Source organism: Taudactylus pleione, unplaced genomic scaffold (assembly GCF_031769625.1).
Source record: "Taudactylus pleione unplaced genomic scaffold, aTauple2 ptg000997l, whole genome shotgun sequence".
Classification (NCBI taxonomy): Eukaryota; Metazoa; Chordata; class Amphibia; order Anura; family Myobatrachidae; genus Taudactylus; species Taudactylus pleione.
The window spans coordinates 303591-325972 of record NW_028285398.1 but is presented as its reverse complement, the minus strand read 5'-3'; the positions used below and the strand labels follow the sequence as shown (position 1 = coordinate 325972).

At 51.9% G+C, this 22382-nt stretch overlaps 1 protein-coding gene across 1 annotated transcript; it reads left to right on the top strand.

Moving 5' to 3' along the window:
- The first annotated feature begins 3081 nt into the window (after positions 1-3081).
- Positions 3082-18249, top strand: CHTOP (chromatin target of PRMT1). Its single transcript, XM_088461002.1, is given in 7 exon segments — positions 3082-3095; positions 3195-3253; positions 3256-3277; positions 4583-4733; positions 17042-17225; positions 17306-17440; positions 17561-18249. Coding segments are annotated over 7 exon segments (768 nt in total). The 3' UTR covers positions 17764-18249.
- The last annotated feature ends 4133 nt before the right edge of the window (positions 18250-22382 follow it).

The following is a 22382-nucleotide window of genomic DNA, read 5'->3' as shown; positions in this document are numbered from 1 at the left end:
ACACCTATAGTAATGCCCTGATGACTCCCCATGCACACCTATAGTAATGCCCTGATGGGTCCCCATGCACACCTATAGTAATAATGCCCTGATGGCTCCCCATGCACACCTATAGTAATAATGCCCTGATGTCTCCCCATGCACACCTATAGTGATGCCCTGGTGTCTCCCCATGCACACCTATAGTAATAATGCCCTGAGGACTCCCCATGCACACCTATAGTGATGCCCTGATGGCTCCCCATGCACACCTATAGTAACAATGCCCTGATGGCTCCCCATGCACACCTATAGTAATAATGCCCTGATGTCTCTCCATGCACACCTATAGTGTTGCCCTGATGGCTCCCCATGCACACCTGTAGTAATAATGCCCTGATGGCTCCCCATGCACACCTATAGTAATGCCCTTATGGATCCCCATGCACACCTATAGTGATAATGCCCTGATGGCTCCCCATGCACACCTATAGTGCCCTGATGGCTCCCCATGCACGCCTATAGTAATGCCCTTATGGCTCCCCATGCACACCTATAGTGATAATGCCCTGATGACTCCCCATGCACGCCTATAGTGATGCCCTGATGGCTCCCCATGCACGCCTATAGTGATGCCCTGATGGCTCCCCATGCACACCTATAGTGATGCCCTGATGGCTCCCCATGCACACCTATAGTGATGCCCTGATGGCTCCCCATGCACACCTATAGTAATAATGCCCTGATGGCTCCCCATGCACACCTATAGTAATAATGCCCTGATGGCTCCCCATGTACACCTATAGTGATGCCCTGATGGCTCCCCATGCACACCTATAGTAATAATGCCCTGATGGCTCCCCATGCACACCTATAGTAATAATGCCCTGATGACTCCCCATGTACACCTATAGTGATGCCCTGATGGCTCCCCATGCACACCTATAGTAATAATGCCCTGATGGCTCCCCATGCACACCTATAGTAATAATGCCCTGATGGCTCCCCATGCACACCTATAGTAATAATGCCCTGATGACTCCCCATGCACACCTGTAGTAATGCCCTGATGACTCCCCATGCACACCTGTAGTAATGCCCTGATGGCTCCCCATGCACACCTGTAGTAATGCCCTGATGACTCCCCATGCACACCTATAGTGATGCCCTGATGGCTCCCCATGCACACCTATAGTGATGCCCTGATGGCTCCCCATGCACACCTGTAGTAATGCCCTGATGACTCCCCATGCACACCTATAGTGATGCCCTGATGGCTCCCCATGCACACCTATAGTGATGCCCTGATGACTCCCCATTCACACCTGTAGTAATGCCCTGATGACTCCCCATTCACACCTGTAGTAATGCCCTGATGACTCCCCATTCACACCTGTAGTAATGCCCTGATGACTCCCCATGCACACTTGTAGTAATGCCCTGATGACTCCCCATGCACACCTATAGTAATGCCCTTACACAGATTGTTCCCCAGGCACATCTATACTAATGCCTTTACACAGATGGCTCTCACAGCACAGCGTAATGCCCTTCCAAAGATGGCAGCCTATAGATAGCCATTTGACTCTATATAGCTCAAGATAAGAGAGGGTGTGTCTGCCAACTGCAAGATGGCCACCGACATCAATTTGTATATACTACCATTGTTAGGATGTATGCCAGTCCCAACAAGGCCACCGGGTTCTATTTGTCTATATTTATCTACAGTGATTGTTTTGTTGCCAGTCCCAAGATGGCCACTGCCGTCTCCATGGTAACTCCTCCGGCAGTGCCCCCTGATTGGAGAGAGTGTAAGAACGATCCTTATAAGGGCGGGGCGGGGCCTGCGTGATGACATCACGGGGAGACGTGCGTACAAATGCCGCCATTTTGAAGGTGAGGGTCTCGTTGACTCCATTTTGTGGTGGTTGCTGGCAGCGGGGCATAGCTCGGGCAGCGACAGACCCGGCACCCGCCAACCGTCCGGAACAAGAACCTAAACCCCACTATACCGCACCCGTAAAGCCGCACAGGCCGCAGCAGTAGCGAAAGTGGCGCTCAGTGAGTGTGCGGGATTGGGGTTGGCATGTGGGAGCCCGGGGGGGTTGAGAGGGGGTGTTTTGGGGCACGGAGGTGGGGTGTATGGGGCTGTGAGGCACGGAGGTGGTGTGTATGGGTCTGTGAGGCACGGAGGTGGTGTGTATGGGGCTGTGAGGCACGGAGGTGGGGTGTATGGGGCTGTGAGGCACGTGAGGTGGGGTGTATGGGGCTGTGAGGCACGGAGGTGGGGTGTATGGGGCTGTGAGGCACGGAGGTGGGGTTTATGGGTTGTGTGAGGCCCGGAGGTATGGCTGTATGGGGGGTTAGTGAGGCCCCGGAGGTATGGCTGTATGGGGGTTAGTGAGGCCCGGAGGTATGGCTGTATGGGGGGTTAGTGAGGCCCGGAGGTATGGCTGTATGGGGGGTTAGTGAGGCCCGGAGGTATGGTTGTATGGGGGGTTAGTGAGGCCCGGAGGTATGGCTGTATGGGGGGTTAGTGAGGCCCGGAGGTATGGGCTGTATGGGGGTTAGTGAGGCCCGGAGGTATGGTTGTATGGGGGGTTAGTGAGGCCCGGGAGGTATGGTTGTATGGGGGGTTAGTGAGGCCCGGAGGTATGGTTGTATGGGGGGTTAGTGAGGCCCGGAGGTATGGTTGTATGGGGGGTTAGTGATGCCCGGAGGTATGGCTGTATGGGGGGTTAGTGAGGCCCGGCGGTATGGCTGTATGGGGGGTTAGTGAGGCCCGGAGGTTTGGCTGTATGGGGGGTTAGTGAGGCCCGGAGGTATGGTTGTATGGGGGGTTAGTGAGGCCCGGAGGTATGGCTGTATGGGGGGTTAGTGAGGCCCGGAGGTATGGCTGTATGAGAGGGGGACCCGGAGGTGGTGTGTATGGGGGTAGGGTTGTGAGACCCAAGGCTGGGTGTGGGGGAGAGAGGCCCAGAGATGGGGTATAGGGTGGGGGGTTAATGAGGCATGGTGGTGAGGGTGTATGCGGTGAGGCCTAGATGTGGTGGTAAATGAGTGAGGTCTGGATGTGAGGTATGAGGCCTGGAGGTGGGGAGAATGGGGGGTCTGAGGTGTGTGCTGGGAGTGGCACTGTTGGGTCTGGGGGTGTGTGCTGTCTTGAGGCCATGATGCTTTGCTGGTGTACTAAACTGTGGCTTGTTCTTTTGTAGGTTACCCGAAGTAAGTAGATGGCCTCTCTCATCGGCATCTAAAGTTGTGCTAAAGAGCACCACAAGCTGTCGCTGAACGAGCGGTGAGGAAGCCCAACAACAACATCTGCGTAACATACCAAATGTAGAACATACCCTGTGTGGCCCCTTGATGGGCAGCACTGGCCCTGCGCCTCCCTAACGGAGAGCCGGGCGCCAGCCTGTTCAGTCATGGCAGCCATGGCACGCTGTGTGTGAGGAGTTTGTCACTAGCGTTTGGTAATGCACCGTGAAGGGCTGTAACATGACTTCCCTTGTTATTTCACGTGTGATACATGGGTTCAAGTTCTGGCTGCAGCCCTGGTAGCATGTTACCTGTGCTGCGTGATTCTGCTGCGTGTCCAAGGCTGGCACACTATGCTTGTGTGGCTAGCATCTGTAAGAGGCATGATGCGGGTTCACTCTCCCTGCCCCAAAGACCCTTTAACAAAAGTTCTAGGGTCTTGTAAGAGGCAACTGCTTTGCTTTTTCTGTCTGCTCCCTCCTCATGCTCATGTCTCTGTATCTGCACACCATTACTTCTGTACTGACCTTCTGTCTCAGCTGTAACCACCTGCCTGACATTGACCTGCCTCCATGTGTCCACGTCACCCCTGTCCCCAACCCCCCCCCCCACATCTCATGCCACCCCCACCACAATCTATGCACTTTGTAACTACTGTCTACTAACATCAGCACATCTCTTCTTACACGGACCTTGTCTTAACCCCAGTCGTCGCCTCAACCGTGGGCCCTCCTGCCTAGCTGTGCTGTCCGCCCTGTAATGATAGGTCTCTTTATTGCTGTGTGATCCATTTACTGTCTCCTGCCGTAACCACTGCCTGAATGTGTGACCGCCACCAGTGTGTCGCTCTGTCACCCACCCCCCCCCACATCTCAATGCCCACTTCTGGAATTACTTTCTTACTAACATCAGCACATACATTCATACACGGACCTTGTCTTCTCTCCTGTCGTCTGCTGTAAACCACCTGCCTGAATATGTGACCGCCACCAGTGTGTCGCTCTGTCACCCCCCCCCCCCCACCCCCCCCCACATCTCATGCCACTTCTGGAACTACTTTCCTTACTAACATCAGCACATACATTCATACACGGACCTTGTCTTCTCTCCTGTCGTCTGCTGTAACTGGGCTCTCCTGAGTAGCTGTGCTGTCCGCCCTGTAATGTAGGTCTCTTTATTGCTGTGCATTTGTGGAATTTGCGGAGGCTAGATCTTTCTTTTCCTGGCATACGTGCCAACGATGCCTTCTAAAGTTCATGGCAGCTCCTCCGGGGGCCTTAAGATACACCGTAGTGTCTGTTAAAACTTATTTAAACCCTCCCCCCCATTTTGTTCGACCTTGAAGCTTTACTAACATGCTGAAGAACAAACAGCCGATGCCAGTGAATATCCGTGCCACGATGCAGCAACAGCACCTGGCCAGCGCCAGGAACAGAAGACTGGCACAGCAGATGGAGTACCGGCCGTCCGTGCAAGCTGCTCTGAAGCTGAAACAGGTGAGACTGGGAGCGCGGGGGGCTGGCGTCCGTGGCTGCCCTTTCCGGCGACCCTCCCTCTGTGTGGTGGTGTTTGTAAGTTGCAGTCATCCTTAAGGTCGGCGGGCACTAAGCTGGTGAGATGAGCAGGTTATGTGAGAGACATGGCTTCCGTTCCTCTAAGGGAAGGATGAAGAATACAACATAAAAGATTTCTAGCGACCTTCTATTGGGTCTCATTACAGCCAAATGTTCTGCTCTTAGAGGGGAACTTGTGTACCTTCAGCATGATAACTAATGACCTATTCCATCCTAGGGTCCCCTACCTCCCAGCTTCTGCCATCATACCATCCCCGTCTAACTCTTTTCACGTAAGCTTCAGGTGGGACTCTGATAGGGACAGAACTGTGGCTGCCATCTTGGCTGTATTGCTGGCAGTGAGCCCGATGTGCCATAATTCGTGTGGCTGCAGTGCCGGATGTCTCATACCGGAGCCGAGGCGCTGGTCTACATATTATCTGACTACCTTTTGTCTGCGTGTCCTCCGGCTCCTACATATCCGGTGACCAGTAATGCAGTTTCTTGTTCTTTCTAGGGCAAGGGTAGGAAACTTGTGGAACTACACATCCCAACATGCCCTGCTACTGTCTTGCTGTTAGATCCTGCTATACTGTCAGCAGCAGGTGGAGTGTCACAGGTTGCCTACCCCTGTCCTAAAGGTCCTGGTACACACGTGCTGTTGCCCATAGTGACTTTTCTAGGTTGCTTAGTGCAGGGTTATGGGGGGGGGGGGGGGGGACGGTTCTCTTGTGCTATAAACCACCACACCGATGCCATGCAGTATATACTAGTGACTGGTCCTGGTACACACGTGCTGTTGCCCATAGTGACTTTTCTAGGTTGCTTAGTGCAGGGTTATGGGGGGGGGGGGGGGGGACGGTTCTCTTGTGCTATAAATCACCACACCGATGCCATGCAGTATATACTAGTGACTGGTCCTGGTACACACGTGCTGTTGCCCATAGTGACTTTTCTAGGTTGCTTAGTGCAGGGTTATGGGGGGGGGGGGGGGGGGGGACGGTTCTCTTGTGCTATAAATCACCACACCGATGCCATGCAGTATATACTAGTGACTGGTCCTGGTACACACGTGCTGTTGCCCATAGTGACTTTTCTAGGTTGCTTAGTGCAGGGTTATGGGGGGGACGGTTCTCTTGTGCTATAAATCACCAGACCGATGCCATGCAGTATATACTAGTGACTGGTCCTGGTACACACGTGCTGTTGCCCATAGTGACTTTTCTAGGTTGCTTAGTGCAGGGTTATGGGGGGGACGGTTCTCTTGTGCTATAAACCACCACACCGATGCCATGCAGTATATACTAGTGACTGGTCCTGGTACACACGTGCTGTTGCCCATAGTGACTTTTCTAGGTTGCTTAGTGCAGGGTTATGGGGGGGACGGTTCTCTTGTGCTATAAATCACCTGACCGATGCCATGCAGTATATACTAGTGACTGGTCCTGGAAGTAACATGTCACACTTACACCATCTAATTGCAATGAATGTATGAGGTGTCTGCGGAGTTAGATCAGGTAATCAGTGACTTCTGCTGTCCCCGCACACTAACGTTCTGTCTCTGGTAACTGAGCTCACATTGTAGATAATATCTACATTCTAGCAGTCTTATCTTGTGATTATACCTTTGTGCCGATGAGCACATTTGCTGGTTATGGCTTCAGAATGAATGACCAGCAAATAGCTGCTGGAAATCTGTACAGGTGGAAGTCACCTAACGCTAAGCGGGGCTGGAAATGACACCAGACTGTACCCCCACAAAAGGAGTACTTGCCAGCCTGGGTACTGATTACCTGAAGATGTCACCCAGGCTGCCCCGCCATCAGTGCACCTGCTGGGAACACACACTTGGTGTCGTTTAGCGTTTACATGTGCAGCATGGCATTATGGGAGCATTTCTATAGGAAAGATTTGATGTCGCCAGTTCAGGTATTTGTACTAATGGTGCTCAGTGATCGAAGGCGATAGGACCGCAAAACAGGAGCCCCTACGGTGACTACATATCCTCATACAATAATGGCCACTCTGATGTGAAATCGGCTTTCCGATTAGTTCAGACGTATCCTGAGTATTATGGATATCCATTTCCTTGCAGGCTCCTCCGAGCGTCATGTTTGAGGCATACTGGGTATCGCACCTCGCTGCATTGCTATGCTCTAGAGCTTTTCTCAAGTTGTGTTCTGTTGTAATGCATCTGGGAGATCACTGGTGTGGGCAACCCTGAAGTCTTCTGCCAAACCTGACTGCTAAAACTCAGCTCTCTGCTGAGCCCTGCCCTCTATACGTACTACTCCCTGATCCACCAGCCTCTACTGAACCCTGCCCTCTATACGTACTACTCCCTGATCCACCAGCCTCTACTGAACCCTGCCCTCTATACGTACTACTCCCTGATCCACCAGCCTCTACTGAACCCTGCCCTCTATACGTACTACTCCCTGATCCACCAGCCTCTACTGAACCCTGCCCTCTATACGTACTACTCCCTGATCCACCAGCCTCTACTGAACCCTGCCCTCTATACGTACTACTCCCTGATCCACCAGCCTCTACTGAACCCTGCCCTCTATACGTACTACTCCCTGATCCACCAGCCTCTACTGAACCCTGCCCTCTATACGTACTACTCCCTGATCCACCAGCCTCTACTGAACCCTGCCCTCTATACGTACTACTCCCTGATCCACCAGCCTCTACTGAACCCTGCCCTCTATACGTACTACTCCCTGATCCACCAGCCTCTACTGAACCCTGCCCTCTATACGTACTACTCCCTGATCCACCAGCCTCTACTGAACCCTGCCCTCTATACGTACTACTCCCTGATCCACCAGCCTCTACTGAACCCTGCCCTCTATACGTACTACTCCCTGATCCACCAGCCTCTACTGAACCCTGCCCTCTATACGTACTACTCCCTGATCCACCAGCCTCTACTGAACCCTGCCCTCTATACGTACTACTCCCTGATCCACCAGCCTCTACTGAACCCTGCCCTCTATACGTACTACTCCCTGATCCACCAGCCTCTACTGAACCCTGCCCTCTATACGTACTACTCCCTGATCCACCAGCCTCTACTGAACCCTGCCCTCTATACGTACTACTCCCTGATCCACCAGCCTCTACTGAACCCTGCCCTCTATACGTACTACTCCCTGATCCACCAGCCTCTACTGAACCCTGCCCTCTATACGTACTACTCCCTGATCCACCAGCCTCTACTGAACCCTGCCCTCTATACGTACTACTCCCTGATCCACCAGCCTCTACTGAACCCTGCCCTCTATACGTACTACTCCCTGATCCACCAGCCTCTACTGAACCCTGCCCTCTATACGTACTACTCCCTGATCCACCAGCCTCTACTGAACCCTGCCCTCTATACGTACTACTCCCTGATCCACCAGCCTCTACTGAACCCTGCCCTCTATACGTACTACTCCCTGATCCACCAGCCTCTACTGAACCCTGCCCTCTATACGTACTACTCCCTGATCCACCAGCCTCTACTGAACCCTGCCCTCTATACGTACTACTCCCTGATCCACCAGCCTCTACTGAACCCTGCCCTCTATACGTACTACTCCCTGATCCACCAGCCTCTACTGAACCCTGCCCTCTATACGTACTACTCCCTGATCCACCAGCCTCTACTGAACCCTGCCCTCTATACGTACTACTCCCTGATCCACCAGCCTCTACTGAACCCTGCCCTCTATACGTACTACTCCCTGATCCACCAGCCTCTACTGAACCCTGCCCTCTATACGTACTACTCCCTGATCCACCAGCCTCTACTGAACCCTGCCCTCTATACGTACTACTCCCTGATCCACCAGCCTCTACTGAACCCTGCCCTCTATACGTACTACTCCCTGATCCACCAGCCTCTACTGAACCCTGCCCTCTATACGTACTACTCCCTGATCCACCAGCCTCTACTGAACCCTGCCCTCTATACGTACTACTCCCTGATCCACCAGCCTCTACTGAACCCTGCCCTCTATACGTACTACTCCCTGATCCACCAGCCTCTACTGAACCCTGCCCTCTATACGTACTACTCCCTGATCCACCAGCCTCTACTGAACCCTGCCCTCTATACGTACTACTCCCTGATCCACCAGCCTCTACTGAACCCTGCCCTCTATACGTACTACTCCCTGATCCACCAGCCTCTACTGAACCCTGCCCTCTATACGTACTACTCCCTGATCCACCAGCCTCTACTGAACCCTGCCCTCTATACGTACTACTCCCTGATCCACCAGCCTCTACTGAACCCTGCCCTCTATACGTACTACTCCCTGATCCACCAGCCTCTACTGAACCCTGCCCTCTATACGTACTACTCCCTGATCCACCAGCCTCTACTGAACCCTGCCCTCTATACGTACTACTCCCTGATCCACCAGCCTCTACTGAACCCTGCCCTCTATACGTACTACTCCCTGATCCACCAGCCTCTACTGAACCCTGCCCTCTATACGTACTACTCCCTGATCCACCAGCCTCTACTGAACCCTGCCCTCTATACGTACTACTCCCTGATCCACCAGCCTCTACTGAACCCTGCCCTCTATACGTACTACTCCCTGATCCACCAGCCTCTACTGAACCCTGCCCTCTATACGTACTACTCCCTGATCCACCAGCCTCTACTGAACCCTGCCCTCTATACGTACTACTCCCTGATCCACCAGCCTCTACTGAACCCTGCCCTCTATACGTACTACTCCCTGATCCACCAGCCTCTACTGAACCCTGCCCTCTATACGTACTACTCCCTGATCCACCAGCCTCTACTGAACCCTGCCCTCTATACGTACTACTCCCTGATCCACCAGCCTCTACTGAACCCTGCCCTCTATACGTACTACTCCCTGATCCACCAGCCTCTACTGAACCCTGCCCTCTATACGTACTACTCCCTGATCCACCAGCCTCTACTGAACCCTGCCCTCTATACGTACTACTCCCTGATCCACCAGCCTCTACTGAACCCTGCCCTCTATACGTACTACTCCCTGATCCACCAGCCTCTACTGAACCCTGCCCTCTATACGTACTACTCCCTGATCCACCAGCCTCTACTGAACCCTGCCCTCTATACGTACTACTCCCTGATCCACCAGCCTCTACTGAACCCTGCCCTCTATACGTACTACTCCCTGATCCACCAGCCTCTACTGAACCCTGCCCTCTATACGTACTACTCCCTGATCCACCAGCCTCTACTGAACCCTGCCCTCTATACGTACTACTCCCTGATCCACCAGCCTCTACTGAACCCTGCCCTCTATACGTACTACTCCCTGATCCACCAGCCTCTACTGAACCCTGCCCTCTATACGTACTACTCCCTGATCCACCAGCCTCTACTGAACCCTGCCCTCTATACGTACTACTCCCTGATCCACCAGCCTCTACTGAACCCTGCCCTCTATACGTACTACTCCCTGATCCACCAGCCTCTACTGAACCCTGCCCTCTATACGTACTACTCCCTGATCCACCAGCCTCTACTGAACCCTGCCCTCTATACGTACTACTCCCTGATCCACCAGCCTCTACTGAACCCTGCCCTCTATACGTACTACTCCCTGATCCACCAGCCTCTACTGAACCCTGCCCTCTATACGTACTACTCCCTGATCCACCAGCCTCTACTGAACCCTGCCCTCTATACGTACTACTCCCTGATCCACCAGCCTCTACTGAACCCTGCCCTCTATACGTACTACTCCCTGATCCACCAGCCTCTACTGAACCCTGCCCTCTATACGTACTACTCCCTGATCCACCAGCCTCTACTGAACCCTGCCCTCTATACGTACTACTCCCTGATCCACCAGCCTCTACTGAACCCTGCCCTCTATACGTACTACTCCCTGATCCACCAGCCTCTACTGAACCCTGCCCTCTATACGTACTACTCCCTGATCCACCAGCCTCTACTGAACCCTGCCCTCTATACGTACTACTCCCTGATCCACCAGCCTCTACTGAACCCTGCCCTCTATACGTACTACTCCCTGATCCACCAGCCTCTACTGAACCCTGCCCTCTATACGTACTACTCCCTGATCCACCAGCCTCTACTGAACCCTGCCCTCTATACGTACTACTCCCTGATCCACCAGCCTCTACTGAACCCTGCCCTCTATACGTACTACTCCCTGATCCACCAGCCTCTACTGAACCCTGCCCTCTATACGTACTACTCCCTGATCCACCAGCCTCTACTGAACCCTGCCCTCTATACGTACTACTCCCTGATCCACCAGCCTCTACTGAACCCTGCCCTCTATACGTACTACTCCCTGATCCACCAGCCTCTACTGAACCCTGCCCTCTATACGTACTACTCCCTGATCCACCAGCCTCTACTGAACCCTGCCCTCTATACGTACTACTCCCTGATCCACCAGCCTCTACTGAACCCTGCCCTCTATACGTACTACTCCCTGATCCACCAGCCTCTACTGAACCCTGCCCTCTATACGTACTACTCCCTGATCCACCAGCCTCTACTGAACCCTGCCCTCTATACGTACTACTCCCTGATCCACCAGCCTCTACTGAACCCTGCCCTCTATACGTACTACTCCCTGATCCACCAGCCTCTACTGAACCCTGCCCTCTATACGTACTACTCCCTGATCCACCAGCCTCTACTGAACCCTGCCCTCTATACGTACTACTCCCTGATCCACCAGCCTCTACTGAACCCTGCCCTCTATACGTACTACTCCCTGATCCACCAGCCTCTACTGAACCCTGCCCTCTATACGTACTACTCCCTGATCCACCAGCCTCTACTGAACCCTGCCCTCTATACGTACTACTCCCTGATCCACCAGCCTCTACTGAACCCTGCCCTCTATACGTACTACTCCCTGATCCACCAGCCTCTACTGAACCCTGCCCTCTATACGTACTACTCCCTGATCCACCAGCCTCTACTGAACCCTGCCCTCTATACGTACTACTCCCTGATCCACCAGCCTCTACTGAACCCTGCCCTCTATACGTACTACTCCCTGATCCACCAGCCTCTACTGAACCCTGCCCTCTATACGTACTACTCCCTGATCCACCAGCCTCTACTGAACCCTGCCCTCTATACGTACTACTCCCTGATCCACCAGCCTCTACTGAACCCTGCCCTCTATACGTACTACTCCCTGATCCACCAGCCTCTACTGAACCCTGCCCTCTATACGTACTACTCCCTGATCCACCAGCCTCTACTGAACCCTGCCCTCTATACGTACTACTCCCTGATCCACCAGCCTCTACTGAACCCTGCCCTCTATACGTACTACTCCCTGATCCACCAGCCTCTACTGAACCCTGCCCTCTATACGTACTACTCCCTGATCCACCAGCCTCTACTGAACCCTGCCCTCTATACGTACTACTCCCTGATCCACCAGCCTCTACTGAACCCTGCCCTCTATACGTACTACTCCCTGATCCACCAGCCTCTACTGAACCCTGCCCTCTATACGTACTACTCCCTGATCCACCAGCCTCTACTGAACCCTGCCCTCTATACGTACTACTCCCTGATCCACCAGCCTCTACTGAACCCTGCCCTCTATACGTACTACTCCCTGATCCACCAGCCTCTACTGAACCCTGCCCTCTATACGTACTACTCCCTGATCCACCAGCCTCTACTGAACCCTGCCCTCTATACGTACTACTCCCTGATCCACCAGCCTCTACTGAACCCTGCCCTCTATACGTACTACTCCCTGATCCACCAGCCTCTACTGAACCCTGCCCTCTATACGTACTACTCCCTGATCCACCAGCCTCTACTGAACCCTGCCCTCTATACGTACTACTCCCTGATCCACCAGCCTCTACTGAACCCTGCCCTCTATACGTACTACTCCCTGATCCACCAGCCTCTACTGAACCCTGCCCTCTATACGTACTACTCCCTGATCCACCAGCCTCTACTGAACCCTGCCCTCTATACGTACTACTCCCTGATCCACCAGCCTCTACTGAACCCTGCCCTCTATACGTACTACTCCCTGATCCACCAGCCTCTACTGAACCCTGCCCTCTATACGTACTACTCCCTGATCCACCAGCCTCTACTGAACCCTGCCCTCTATACGTACTACTCCCTGATCCACCAGCCTCTACTGAACCCTGCCCTCTATACGTACTACTCCCTGATCCACCAGCCTCTACTGAACCCTGCCCTCTATACGTACTACTCCCTGATCCACCAGCCTCTACTGAACCCTGCCCTCTATACGTACTACTCCCTGATCCACCAGCCTCTACTGAACCCTGCCCTCTATACGTACTACTCCCTGATCCACCAGCCTCTACTGAACCCTGCCCTCTATACGTACTACTCCCTGATCCACCAGCCTCTACTGAACCCTGCCCTCTATACGTACTACTCCCTGATCCACCAGCCTCTACTGAACCCTGCCCTCTATACGTACTACTCCCTGATCCACCAGCCTCTACTGAACCCTGCCCTCTATACGTACTACTCCCTGATCCACCAGCCTCTACTGAACCCTGCCCTCTATACGTACTACTCCCTGATCCACCAGCCTCTACTGAACCCTGCCCTCTATACGTACTACTCCCTGATCCACCAGCCTCTACTGAACCCTGCCCTCTATACGTACTACTCCCTGATCCACCAGCCTCTACTGAACCCTGCCCTCTATACGTACTACTCCCTGATCCACCAGCCTCTACTGAACCCTGCCCTCTATACGTACTACTCCCTGATCCACCAGCCTCTACTGAACCCTGCCCTCTATACGTACTACTCCCTGATCCACCAGCCTCTACTGAACCCTGCCCTCTATACGTACTACTCCCTGATCCACCAGCCTCTACTGAACCCTGCCCTCTATACGTACTACTCCCTGATCCACCAGCCTCTACTGAACCCTGCCCTCTATACGTACTACTCCCTGATCCACCAGCCTCTACTGAACCCTGCCCTCTATACGTACTACTCCCTGATCCACCAGCCTCTACTGAACCCTGCCCTCTATACGTACTACTCCCTGATCCACCAGCCTCTACTGAACCCTGCCCTCTATACGTACTACTCCCTGATCCACCAGCCTCTACTGAACCCTGCCCTCTATACGTACTACTCCCTGATCCACCAGCCTCTACTGAACCCTGCCCTCTATACGTACTACTCCCTGATCCACCAGCCTCTACTGAACCCTGCCCTCTATACGTACTACTCCCTGATCCACCAGCCTCTACTGAACCCTGCCCTCTATACGTACTACTCCCTGATCCACCAGCCTCTACTGAACCCTGCCCTCTATACGTACTACTCCCTGATCCACCAGCCTCTACTGAACCCTGCCCTCTATACGTACTACTCCCTGATCCACCAGCCTCTACTGAACCCTGCCCTCTATACGTACTACTCCCTGATCCACCAGCCTCTACTGAACCCTGCCCTCTATACGTACTACTCCCTGATCCACCAGCCTCTACTGAACCCTGCCCTCTATACGTACTACTCCCTGATCCACCAGCCTCTACTGAACCCTGCCCTCTATACGTACTACTCCCTGATCCACCAGCCTCTACTGAACCCTGCCCTCTATACGTACTACTCCCTGATCCACCAGCCTCTACTGAACCCTGCCCTCTATACGTACTACTCCCTGATCCACCAGCCTCTACTGAACCCTGCCCTCTATACGTACTACTCCCTGATCCACCAGCCTCTACTGAACCCTGCCCTCTATACGTACTACTCCCTGATCCACCAGCCTCTACTGAGCTCTGGACTCCTTATACGTACTACTCCCTATTCCACCAGCCTCTATCCCCCAGGTCTCTACTGAGCTCTGGTCTCCTTATACGTACTACTCCCTATTCCACCAGCCTCTATCCCCCAGGTCTCTACTGAGCTCTGGTCTCCTTATACGTACTACTCCCTGATCCACCAGCCTCTATCCCCCAGGTCTCTACTGAGCCCTGGACTCCTTATACATACTACTCCCTGATCCACCAGCCTCTACTGAGCTCTGGACACCTTATACGTACTACTAAATGTTCCACCAGCCTCTATCCCCCAGGTCTCTACTGAGCCCTGGACTCCTTATACGTACTACTCCCTGATCCACCAGCCTCTATCCCCCAGGTCTCTACTGAGCCCTGGACACCTTATACGTACTACTCCCTGATCCACCAGCCTCTATCCCCCAGGTCTCTACTGAGCTCTGGTCTCCTTATACGTACTACTCCCTGATCCACCAGCCTCTATCCCCCAGGTCTCTACTGAGCTCTGGTCTCCTTATACGTACTACTCCCTGATCCACCAGCCTCTATCCCCCAGGTCTCTACTGAGCTCTGGTCTCCTTGTACGTACTACTCCCTGATCCACCAGCCTCTATCCCCCAGGTCTCTACTGAGCTCTGGTCTCCTTATACGTACTACTCCCTGATCCACCAGACTCTATCCCACAGGTCTCTACTGAGCTCTGGTCTCCTTATACGTACTACTCCCTGATCCACCAGCCTCTATCCCCCAGGTCTCTACTGAGCTCTGGTCTCCTTATACGTACTACTCCCTGATCCACCAGCGCCTCTCCCCATGTCTCTACTGAGCTCTGGTCTCCTTATACGTACTACTCCCTGATCCACCAGACTCTATCCCACAGGTCTCTACTGAGCCCTGGACACCTTATACGTACTACTCCCTGATCCACCAGACTCTATCCCCCAGGTCTCTACTGAGCCCTGGACACCTTATACGTACTACTCCCTGATCCACCAGACTCTATCCCCCAGGTCTCTACTGAGCTCTGGTCTCCTTATACGTACTACTCCCTGATCCACCAGCGTCTATCCCCCAGGTCTCTACTGAGCTCTGTACTTCTTATACGTACTACTCCCTGATCCACCAGCCTCTGTCCCCCAGGTCTCTACTGAGCTCTGGTCTCCTTATACGTACTACTCCCTGATCCACCAGCCTCTATCCCCCAGGTGTCTACTGAGCCCTGGACTCCTTATACGTACTACTCCCTGATTCACCAGCCTCTATCCCCATGTCTCTACTGAGTCCTGGACTCCTTATACGTACTACTCCCTGATCCACCCACCAGCCTCTGTCCCCCATGTCCCTACTGATTTTGAGCTTGGCTTTTGGGAGGGTGCTGGAGAGTCTGAGCTTGGCACGTGGGAGGGTGCTGGAGAGTGAGCTTGGCACGTGGGAGGGTGCTGGAGAGTGAGCTTGGCACGCGGGAGGGTGCAGGAGAGTGAGCTTGGCACGCGGGAGGGTACTGGGGGAGATAGCTTGGCACGTGGGAGGGTACTGGGGGAGATTATTTATAGCAGTATAAATGAGACTTGTTAAACCATCAGTATTGTTACTCCTGTCACATGGCGCCAACACTCTGCAGCGCTGTACAATCAGGAAAGAACAAAATTAAACTCAGTGATCCTCAGATACCATAGTGAGCAATGAAAGCATGTGAGCGATACCCTGCGCGTCAGATGTCTGAGTGCTGCATTTACTGACCAGGTACATAAAGAGCAGCACTTTGCCCTTCATCTGAAGGTATGCCAGTAACGCTTATTGGGATGGTCCATTCTTTCACATCTCCAGGATGTTTCATGGGAATAACTTTATTTACAGGTTGTATGGAGAAACGGAGCGTTGGTTTTATTCTATCAGCGGTGATGTTCACTCAGCACTTTAGTTATTTCCTGGAATTGTACTATCATTTTGACAGTGTCTGAGGCATAAGTAATCGCTCAATTCCGACAGCACGGATTGACTAGTAATGCCTTCCCATGTGGCCCCTGAAATTGCCTTAATGGGAGCAAGTAGCAGTGGATATTTGTCCCATACAAATCCTGCTCTTTGTAAGAGTCAGATCTCTGGGTTGGCACATCCAACACTAAAGGGCTGCAAAACTTGTCCCTGAAAGACCCCCCAACCCCTTAAGTTGTAATCTGCTGTGTAGGGAAGTGTCCCCGGCATCATTGTATACATTATTTTACCTGTCTTACACATTAGCCAGTAGGCTTCCTCGGGCAGTGGTTTTTGTATGATACATGGACCTAAACCAATTCATGAGGGTTGATTTCTCTATTCTGATAGGCAATACCGGACCATGCCATCGGGACGTCTATCTACTGTATTTTCTCTGTCCTGTCGTTAGTTGGCCAGCGGAGGTTGTTACGCTTCACCAGTGTAATTCACTTATTTTCTCTCGGTAGAGCTTAAAACAGCGGCTGGGTAAGAGCAACATCCAGGCGCGGTTAGGAAGGCCGATGGGAGGGATTCAACGCGGCCCAATGGGAATGAGAGGATCTGGAATGGGAATGCGGGGATCGCCGAGGGGGATGTTGCGAATTGGCCGCGGAGGCCGTGGCATGCAGAGGGGCGGCATGGTGATGCGAGGTCAGTGACTTCACACCGGTATCCGTTGTATGTAATGAGTCCAGCTTTCCTACGTCTTTAACACGTTCTAATCTGTCCAGGTCAAAACCTCAGAGGGCGCGGTGGTGTCCCCAGAATGGGACTGAGGAGAGGAGGAATCCGTGGCCGTGGAGGTCCCGGACGAGGACTGATGAGAGGAGGAGGAGTAATGGGCCGTGGAGGCATGTCGGGGAGAGGTCAGTGCTAACCTATGCTCACTAATCCTGTATCCATGACCATGCGTCTTCCTCTCCTTTCATGTATTAGTATGTAGAAATCATCCAGTCTAATGACCCTTTATCGTCCCCTACTCACAGGCCGCGGAGGCATGATGATCCGGGGGAGAGGAGGCTTTGGCCGTGGGCGAGGACGCGGGAGAGGAAGGGGGCCTGTGCGCCCAAAGCTAACCCGAGAGCAGCTAGACAACCAACTGGACGCCTACATGTCCAAGACGAAGGGTCACCTGGACGCAGAGCTCGACGCATACATGGCCCAGGCCGACCCAGAGGCAAACGACTGACTTTTTTGAATAAAGCGCTTACTTGTATGTAAGGAACCTCATTCTACCAGCGCCTGCCTGAGCGGGGGCACGGCGGCTGGGTGTTGCCAGTTCCTTTTTACTTTTTTGATACTTTGAACTTCTATATTTTTTTTTTTATTTTTTTTTGGTTTTCTTTTTAAGTTTATTTTATTAATGAATGTATGAAGATGTCCCGTCCCCGTCCCCATCCACCCCCCTGCGTTCCTCCATGGAGAGGTCCTGACTTTCCCGCTGACTGCTGCGGAGACCATTTCTTCCCGTGGTTATTACTGCCAAATCTTTCACAGCTATCCCTATTTTCCAGACCCTGTTTTTACTGGGAGTTTGGCAAAGTGAGTTTTAAATCTGATGTTCAGACGCCCCCTCCCCAAAAATGAGGTGTACCTCCCGTGAAGAAAGCGGTACCTAGAACACCGTCGTGTTGTATTTAGAACTGTTATACAATCATTAAACACGTTGAATAAATCTGACCCGATCATTGTCTTACATGTGACGCTACACGTGAGTGCTGCCTAAAGGAGCGTTCAGCTACCGGCCAGGCGCCACCTAGTGGCCGTAGTGTTATGAAAATGGTGGACTTGTATGCAAAACGCTAAAGATGAAACCCTGCGCTTGGCACGAGAGTAAAGTACATGGCTGCACCTGTTATATATTACATATTGCTGCTTGCCCACCTTCCGAACGTCCATTGGTTTCAGGGATGGAGAAGGACACACCTGGTATATGATCTACAGGTGCTGTAAGCTAAATAAAGCAATCCCATGTTACAGATGTCTCCCCAGAAACCTATACGCCATACAGCGAGGTGTAGCGTACAGTCTTTTACTCTAAATTCTGCGACATTAGACGCGGGGAGACTCTGCTCATTGTACTACAGACGCTGGGTTGTGACTTTATCCGCACAGAAACGCGTACAGTCGCAGAAGCGCAACGGTACCTTGCGTGAGAAAAAGCTGCGCTGCTGCATGGTAGCACTTTGTATACAGATTCAGGCTTCGTTTTGCCAATGTTGCCCATTAAATTGATCAGGGTAATCTAGCGGAGTAGTTTCATCACATCAGCTGTGACCTCGTCGTCAGGGAGCTGGCGCTCAGGATGTTTGTGGAACCATCTATATATATATATATATATATATATGAAGGGATTGCAGGACTTTTCTTGGTGTGCTGGTTTTTAGGTTTTCCCTGACTGGGTGCTGTGACAGCCATCTTCAGCACAGGCCCAGGAGCAGTATATAGGACATTAACTAGCTGGGTGTTATCTGATGCTTGTATAATATAGGAATTGTCTACACTCGCCCCCAGGTGGCAGCAGTGGGTTACTTGGGATCACTGATCCTTACATAGGTCTTATCCTAATTCTGTGAGATGCCTGCTATTGGTGGGGCTAGGGTAGGTGGGCTATCATCTGTCCCTAAGGCCAAAGCATGGACCACTCCCGTCTTCTCGTTCTGTACACTGCAGTATGTCTTTGTATAATTGCGGTTCTGTTTTTATGGCATGTAGACTAGAGTAATTCACACAATACCATGCAGGCTCTGTCCATTGTAAAATAAGGTCCATAGATAAAGGGGACAGGTACACATTATAAATGTACACAAGCAGAATGTGCTAGGCTGGTGATTGGTCTATCCAATTCCAGCTCCTCCTACTATGGTTGTATAGGAGCAGGTGTGAATCTGGTGCCAAATTCAGAAATGTATCCCACCCGTGGGTGACACCAGCCTGCGGGTGGGGATGGCGCAGGGCAGGCTGCTTTAGTGGGGAACCAATAAAAGGGCAGGGTGCATTTTGCCCTTCCAAAATCGGGCCGCTAAAACAGCTTAGCAGGAGCTCTATTGTATGGGTTAGTATGAGAATCTGTATATAGCACCTATTGGTTTAGTGTACAAGATATATATGCGTGCTCTATCTGTAGACATATCTCACATGCTATCTATGTACATTCAGTGCACGGCACCTACAGTCTGCAAGTACGTATTCCGCACCTATAGCATCTCCGTGTGCGTGCGCTAAACCACCTCCCAGGAACGCCCAAGGACACTTCTGATGCCGCGCAGTGTTACCACAGCAGCGGCTGTGCGCGCTGCATGACACGTGCCGTAACAAACTAATCGCTCCACTACGTAATCATCAGCGACATTGCCTGGGGCTGAGAGTCAGGCCCATAGTGTCTCTATAAGGCGCCTAGGTATGTTATAGGCTCAGGTGTGCTGGTCTCTACGCCATCCAGGGGATTTAGCCAGAGATAAAGCAGCGATTAGGTCTAAGACACAAACAGGCACAGGACCAGCAAATCTCAGCCTATTGTACCTGGCCCTATAGCATGTAGAGAAAGTACCTGTCACATACAGAGATTAAGGCACCTATAGAATATACAGCTGGTGGAAGGCACTTATAGCTTGTGTATAGCCATTATGAGTATACCAGGTGTACACTGTCTATAAAGCGCTTATGACAGTACACTTGATATGAAGCACCCATAAATGCTTATGATTCCTGTACATGCTGTATGTGGCCCCTATAGACAGTACACCTGGTATGAGCCTATGAGTCCTGTATAGTCTCTATAAACCAGGTATAGGGCGCCAATAGTCTGTACACCAGGAACAAGGCTTCTACAGTGTCTCTACACCTGGTATGTGACATATAGTCTCTGTACATCCAAGACAAGGCACCTATAAAGTCTATACATGTATACGGCACCTGTAATCGCTGTACACACAAGATGAGGCACCTATAGTGTCTTCATGTAGAAGGCACCAATACTCTGTACACCAGGTATAAGTCTCTTATAATCCTTAGACACACAGCCATATTCAATTAGGCTGCGAAAATGGGTTATCGGCGATAATTTATCACCGATGACGTCATTTTCGCCTGTATCACTTATCCCCATATTCAGTTACAAAGTCTTTGTTAAAAAACAGGGACAAGTTTTCACCATGTAATACATAGCGAAGAAAGTGCAGTATTGGGGTGTAGGGGTGCGTTTAAATAAAATAGCCTGCAGCCCTGGGTGTGTCCTCTAAAAGTAATCTGTGTAAAAAAAAAATGCTGAGGACACCCCAAAAAATGTTTTCATTTTGGGGGTGAAGAAAATATATATTGGGGAACAAAGTTTTAAACTAGCGAAATTGATTCAGGGGGGTTCCCCACATATGTGGCCGGTGTTTTCTTCATTGCAGGTGCGTGCGGCAGGTGCATTTTTGAAGAATTTTAAAAAATAACTTTAGGGACTTCAAAATATGGTTGCACCTATATTCATGTACCCCAAATTTGATGGGCATAGTTATTTAAAACAATACATAAAATAAAGCTAAATGCTATTAACCCCTTCACAGGCGCATTTATGCACCTGCCGCGGCTATTTTAAAACCCAGACTACCTTCAGCAGGCCATATCGGGGGTACCTGTAGTGATCCCACATCTCAGACCATTTTTAGGGGAGGTGCCAGGATGAATACCTGAAAATTCCCAGGACTTTTTTCGATACTTACCTTTCCGCTGGGTCCTGTTTTCGCCGGATCCTAAATGAATACTGGGATAAGGCGGGCACGTGCCCGATACTTTATCCCAGAAAAAGCAGCGATGATGGCGAAAAGTCCATCCTCTGACACTTCACCTGTAATTGAATACTCCCCATAGGACACCTATAGTCCCCACGGTATATATACTACACCAATAGCCCCAGCACAGTGTACATGTAGGACACCTATAGCCCCACACAGTATCTAGCCCCCGCACAGTGTACATGTAGGGCACCTATAGCCCCCCCGCAGTGTACATGTAGGGCACCTATAGCCCCGCAGTGTATATGTAGGGCACCTATAGTCCTGCACAGTATACATGTAGGGCACCTGTAGCCCCCACAGTGTACATGTAGGGTACCTATAGCCCCCCCGCACAGTGTACATGTAGGGCACCTATAGCCCCCCCGCAGTGTACATGTAGGGCACCTATAGCCCCGCAGTGTACATGTAGGGCACCTATAGTCCTGCACAGTATACATGTAGGGCACCTGTAGCCCCCACAGTGTACATGTAGGGTACCTATAGCTCCCCACACAGTGTACATGTAGGGCACCTATAGTCCTGCACAGTATATATGTAGGGCACTTATAGCCCCCCACAGTATACATTTAGGGCACCTATAGCCCCCGCACAGTATACATGTAGGGCACCTATAGCACATACAGTGTACGTGTAGGCACCTATAGCTACCCAGCACAGGTATACATGTTGAGCACCTATAGCCCCCGCACAGTACATATAGGACACCTATAGCCCCACACAGTGTACATGTAGGGCACCTATAGCCCCCGCACAGTGTACATGTAGGGCACCTATAGCCCCCCACCCAGTGCACATATAGTACACCTATAGCCCCCCACCCAGTGTACATATAGGACACCTATAGCCCCCGCACTATATCTATATCACGCTGATTCTCTCGGTTCCACCTTAAATTTACAGTAAACAAGCGCGAGCCGCGTCAGTCAGTCAGTCAGCACCCGTATGAAACGAGCTCTGTGATTGGACGAGGGAGCATCTAACGGATCGAAGCCTTGTTCTGATTGGTTGCAGACTCCAGAGATGC